General features: G+C 28.7%; 1 protein-coding gene across 1 annotated transcript; it reads right to left on the reverse strand.

The window, feature by feature from the left end:
• Window positions 1-2,115: 2,115 nt before the first annotated feature.
• Window positions 2,116-6,192, reverse strand: LOC106692461 (GTP-binding protein 10 homolog). The gene is made up of 8 exons (XM_014438416.3): window positions 6,000-6,192; window positions 5,474-5,612; window positions 5,234-5,398; window positions 4,818-5,036; window positions 3,875-3,992; window positions 3,509-3,629; window positions 2,789-2,912; window positions 2,116-2,391 (listed from the first exon to the last, which is right to left on the reverse strand). The coding sequence occupies exons 1-8, from the start codon at window positions 6,042-6,044 to the stop codon at window positions 2,162-2,164; spliced, it is 1,161 nt and encodes a 386-aa protein (XP_014293902.1). The 5' UTR covers window positions 6,045-6,192; the 3' UTR covers window positions 2,116-2,161.
• Between the last annotated feature and the right edge of the window lie 82 nt (window positions 6,193-6,274).

The raw sequence follows: 6,274 nt of genomic DNA on the forward strand, positions 1-6,274 counted from the left end.
GGGGTGCGGTCAGCAAAGAACAACATAAATAAACAAAACCATATTTATTTATTTTATGCCTATGGTTTTGTTTATTTATGTTGTTCTTTGCTGACCGCACCCCCCAACAAACTTCTCCAAGCATTAATCTACGGTCAACTATCTACACCTCATTTCTTTTTATGCATTATATCTCAGTGCAGATGTAATACATTTAATTTATAACATCTATTTTACAGTGTGCACTACAGACCATAAAGATCTTTGACAGGGTGATGTAAATGCTATTACTAAAATTATTGCTTGAGGGAGTAAAGATAGTACAGAGAGAGTAACTCAACCTCTCATTGTAATGAACCATGGTGTAATGGCAGATATGATACCCTCTATAACCAATCCAATTGGGACCAATTCAAGGTGTCCTTCCAACTGATGTTTATTCAACCCACTCAGATATGCTCGTACATGTGATATATTTGCATGAACATTAAATTATTTTAAAACCAAAACTTTTCTAATTATGTTAAATCTAATAAAATAAAATTTTGCTGATCCCATTCAGATGAATATGATGATCTTTTCAAGATTTCAGTTGAAGATTTGAATTATACATAGCTGTTGATGAAATTATACAGAATTATATGAATTGATTTGTTTTTTGAGAGGGAAGTAAATATTTATTTAATTAACAGTGACCTTCCTATTTTTGGTTCCAGTAATATGTCATTTTTGGCAAACAGATCCAACAATCATTTACTGACGGTTAGTTATATAAACTGATATGACACATAATTAGTAACAATAATTTATTTACTTACAAGTATGTTTATTTCAACTTTGTAATTTAAATTGAAATATACTCAAGGATAAAATTGTGTTATTATCACTGTGCAAACTAATGTCTTCAATAAATTATAAATATATATATGTATTATTTCCCCAATTTGACTATTGCTATACAGTATATGGGGGTGTCTCTGGGGACCTCAATGCAAAATTAAAACGTTTGATTAATTGCTGTACACGATACATCTTCGGGATCCCAAGCCTCTGTTTCCCGTTTTTATGCAGAGTTGAAGTGGCTTTATCCTTCCTACCATCGTAAGTATTTCCTGACTTCCTTCCAAGTCATCCAATCCCGCCATCCATTATACATCTACGAGCTCCTCCAATTCAAATCCTCCATACGTTCCTGCAATACCCGTTCACGGTCTTCAGATTTATACACAAGGGTCCACCGAACCGCTGCTTTCGATAGATCGTTCATGATCCAAGCCTCATCCTTATGGAACTCCATTCCTTCCAACATCTGTCACTCCAATACCCTCCCTACCTTTAAATCCCGCCTGTTTAATCATTTCCTATCCATTCAGACCCCATAAAATTGTAAATTAATATAATTGTAAACTATTATATCATTCTTAATCTTTTTCTTTTCTATTTATTATTTTTATTTTTTTTTTTTATGTTCAACTAATAAAACTGAGAAAGTAACCTATAATTATTTTTTTTTTTATTCTGACTGTTTATATTTCTTTGCATATTTTGTTTAAGTATTTCTGAGCCTCTTCAGCCCTCATCTATTGATTTCTCTGTATTATTCTAAAGGGACTCGTCCCAGAATAAATAAAGTATTATTATTATCATGTATGTATAATGAAATATTTTAGATTTAATATTAAAAGCCTGACTAAAGGAGTGTGATAAAAGGAACTCAAAATAGCATAGTCTTAATGACAAATTCTGATCTAGAAAATTAATAAAGTAAAACTTTATTTTTACTAATTTTTCAAATTCCCCCAAATTCCATTTTGTAGTTATAATTGCAATTAATAAATGGTCTTACCCTCATTGCTCCATTTGATATAAAATTAGCAATTTAAACCCAATCAGTTATAATCATTGCAGCATTTGAATGAAACGAATGCCAGTTTATTTTGGCTTGTGATGTTATTTATTTCATGACAAATCCAGAAATATCCATAATTTTGTTTCTTTAGCAGTCCTAGTAAAAACAAGTAATATTTTTGATAAACACATTTCAAGATATTGGCAGGCTAATTTAATTAATACCAATATCTTCATGAGCTGTTAACGAGCTGATTTATTTTTCAATATATAAATAACACTCAAGGATTAAAAAAATAAATAATGATGTATTTACAATATTGAACTATTACATCTATATCATATTTGGTCCATATTCTTTCAATTTGACATCCATTTTTTTAATAAGTTCAATTTCTTTTTTAGCAGTTTCTGCTTCTATATCTGCATCTAATATTTCTCTCATTGCATATTTTACATTATCTAATTCCTCATTGCTTTTGTTTCTTGCACTGATACCAATAATTTTCTTGAAGTTAAGAGCTTGGTATGGCCGAAATTTTTCTGGTACTTCTTCAAACACCACTGTAATTATTAAATTAGTTAATATCAAACTATATGTTTTGCTTGTTCATCCAAGACAAATATATTAAAAAATAATATAATACTAAACTAATCAGCGGCAGTAGAATGAATTGGATAAATTACTTGTTTTTGTACATTAATTGCCACTTAAGTTGTTACTCCCTGCATGGCAATTTCTAAAATAAGGAGGGAGTGGTTATCTTAAAAGTGACCAACCTATTTTAACCAGAATGGGAGGGCCAAGTTTTTAATCCATGGGACCGCCAAGAAATAAAAGTACAAATAGATTAGATGCAGGAGGCAGGTGTATAGTTGTAATTATAACTTATTTTTTCTATTATATTTAGTTCCAATTTCAACTAAAACAATTTTTTTATTATAATTTGGAAATATATACCTTGCAAATCTTGCACGATCGGTTCAACTTCTTTAAAGATTTCTGGACCTCTCTCTTTATCTAATTTATTGATGATAAGCATTGATGGTATACTAAGTAATTCTTCTCTATATAGTTCTAGTTCCTGAAAATATAACCAAAAAATTATGAATAATTATACTTGTCCTATCATATTGAATTTTTATCTTGAATGTTTTAAATAAGGAATGAAAATTTGCAAATTTATGATTTTTAGTGGGCTGATTATGAATCTTGACTTCGTAACCTAGAATGTTCCTTGAAAATATTTAAGGATTCAAAAAACTATGAAATATGTTCAGGTTTTCTCCCACAGCATGAAAACTGCATTTTTAAGCATAAACATTCTTTACTCAATAATGTTTTTATCCTTTTTTTTTTTTTTGTTATGGCGCAACTGAATTGTTTTGACTAATGAAATAAATAAGATAAAATAATTGAAAATATTAGGCTGTTATTGTAATTTTAATAATATTACTGAAAATTTTATTATAGCCTAAATACAACAAATGAAAATAACCTTTTTGTATGGACGGCATATATGCATGCCATGGGACTAACCTGATTCCAGCATTTAATATTAAAACATTCATTTTTTTTTTTTTTTTTTTTTTTTTTTTCGTTTTCTGCCAAAAGTTCGAACTGATTCTCTTCACAACAAATGGGATAATTATTGATACTGAAATATAAAAATTTAAATACCTTGTTTAGGAGTATGATGGTTTCCAAGCAAGATCTTGATTTATATTTGCGATTAAGTCTAAACCCTCCTACATCAACAACCAAAGCTAGAAGACTAGTTCTCTCGATGTGTTTAAGAAACCTAAAAAGGAAAAAAGCAACAAACTTGAAAAATATATGAGTTAAAGGTTTTTGAAAAAAAATCACAAGGATAACAATTCTATCGATATAATTAAATAAAAGGAAAAAAAAATTATTGAATTTAGTTATGAAGAACGTAACATATTGGATATAATAGAATTATAAAATTTTTATAATAATTGACCAAATATTTTGTAATTAACAATCATATCTTATAAAAATAATAATAATGAATTTCATTTTTACCTATGACCTAATCCAACGTTAACATGAGCACCTTCAATCAAGCCAGGTAAATCTGCAACGGTGATAGTTCGCTGATCAGGATATAAAATTGATCCTAGTTGAGGGTGCAATGTTGTAACTGAAATATAGTAAAACAAATATATATTAATGAAATAGTTCTTAACAGCTAAATTATTTCTAATCTAATGAAAAAATACGGTCCATAAATATATAATTGTTAAGTGGTATTTAAATGTTAAGGAATGAACAGAAGGCAATAATCATCTTTTGTTTTATTTTTTTAATTCTGAGTATGAATAGACAAAGAGAGTTTATAATAAGTGCCTATAAACAAATAAAAAAAAATATTCCTTAATTTACTTAAAATACTTACTCTTTTTTTTTTTTTTTTTTAATTTATAAGTATAGAATAAATATTTGCCATATGGATAGAAAATCGAATATATATAAACTAGAATGACTTTGGAGATAGAATTCAGGAATTATTTTAATTTTAATGACCAAATATCTTGTATCTCCACACAAGATACTGTGATAGAGAGACTTTAAAACACTCGGGCATTGAACATCCTCTTCTTCCAACAAATGATCCACTACGTACAAAAATCAACAGATTTTATTCGACTTTAAAGATCCAACATATTATGATTTTTAAATAGATAGGAGCAAAATGGTTCTTGGCCTGGTAAGGAGTTACATTTAAGTTTAAGTGAAATAATACTAGGTATGTAGGACACATTGTATAAAACATGCTCAAATGAAACAAACTCTCTCAACCTAAGATAGTTTCCAAACACAGAAAACAAGGAGTATTTGCAATAATGCAATTGAATGTATAAACCTAACAATAGCAAAATAAATTTTCAATTTTAATTAAAATTATTATTATTGCATCTTTTTTTAAAAAAAATAAATATAATAGTAATGAGCAAAAATTATTCACATGGATAAGGAGCAATTCTGGGAGTGGCATTAGATATTGCAGATAAAAGTGTCGATTTTCCAGCATTCGGGAATCCAACAAGACCGACATCAGCAATTAATTTCAAGTCAAATGTAACACTGCCTGAATCTCCTTTTAGCCCACAAAAACCATTGTCTTTGCAGCCACCAATGCCACCTCTAGCAATAAGAACCTTTTCACCTTCTTTATCAATTTCTCCTGCATAAGATACAAATTATTGAAAAATATAAGTATTTAATAATATCATATTATGTAATAATAAAATAATATTACTGTATACAATATTAATCATTATATTTTTTATTTAATTAAAATAATTTTCCTAAAGATGTTCAACAAATAATAGTGCTAACTTAATTAAATAACAAACTGAATACAAAGAAAAAAAATCATACCAAGTTTCTTTCCCGATTCGCTGAAAATAGTAATACCTAGGGGTGCATTAATAATAATATCTGCCCCACGTGAACCCACAATACATTTAGAATGTGCATTTTCACCACTCATAGCCGTTATTCTTTTAGTAACATTTTTGGCAACAACATCTTTCAAAGTTACACCTTAAAAGAGGCAGTATAAATTATTTGTGATTTAATCATTATTTTAAGCAATATTTGTGCATTAGGTTAAAATACCTTCTTTGCCAACTGCAAATATATTACCACCATTTCCTCCTACACCACCATACTTGGGCATGCCCATACCACCGGATCCTCCTTTAACATATATCCTTAAGGTATCTAAAAATTGTCTTCTACTTCGTTTAGGAGTATTCTATAAAATAACGTAAATTGAAAGCTGTAAATCTAGATAAGTAAATGAATTTCTTTAATTATTGTATTCTAAGACCTAACAGTAGTTTTTTTTCAAACTATAGGAACATATGAATCTGTCTCAAAAATAATTCAAAGGGATTTTTGAATTAAACCCCTGCTTGAGAGTCCCGATAATAAACTGCATCATGGAAAGATGTATTTAAAGTGTTAACTTTAACCACATTGGATACTACTTTAATAATAATCTTCAAAACAAGATTGGATCATTATCAAAGGAAACTAAAAGGGCTAGAAAACAGAATCAATTAAACAATTCAAAAGAGAGGACTTTGTTTCATAAATTTGTTTTAATTAGTAGAAAATACTTAAACTACTCCAATAATACCTTAGCTAGAGAACTACAGCAGAGCACACACGTCTGAAAAACCATTGTAACAGAACTAAGAAATAAATTTTCAAGAAAAGGTAAAAAAAGAGATAGAGGGAGAATAAGTTAATCTAATATCAAAAGAAAATCTATCAGAGCATTGTTCATTAAAACGTTGATCTTTCCTCCGACTGTCAGTGAAATAAGATTAGTAAATGTGCAGGTTACAATACATGTTACAATAACCAATCAAAATCCAATAAACTAAAAACATTTCCGAAGGTTTCTGGGTG

Source organism: Halyomorpha halys, unplaced genomic scaffold, assembly GCF_000696795.3.
Source record: "Halyomorpha halys isolate HHAL.00 unplaced genomic scaffold, Hhal_1.1 Scaffold58.1, whole genome shotgun sequence".
NCBI classification, from domain to species: Eukaryota; Metazoa; Arthropoda; class Insecta; order Hemiptera; family Pentatomidae; genus Halyomorpha; species Halyomorpha halys.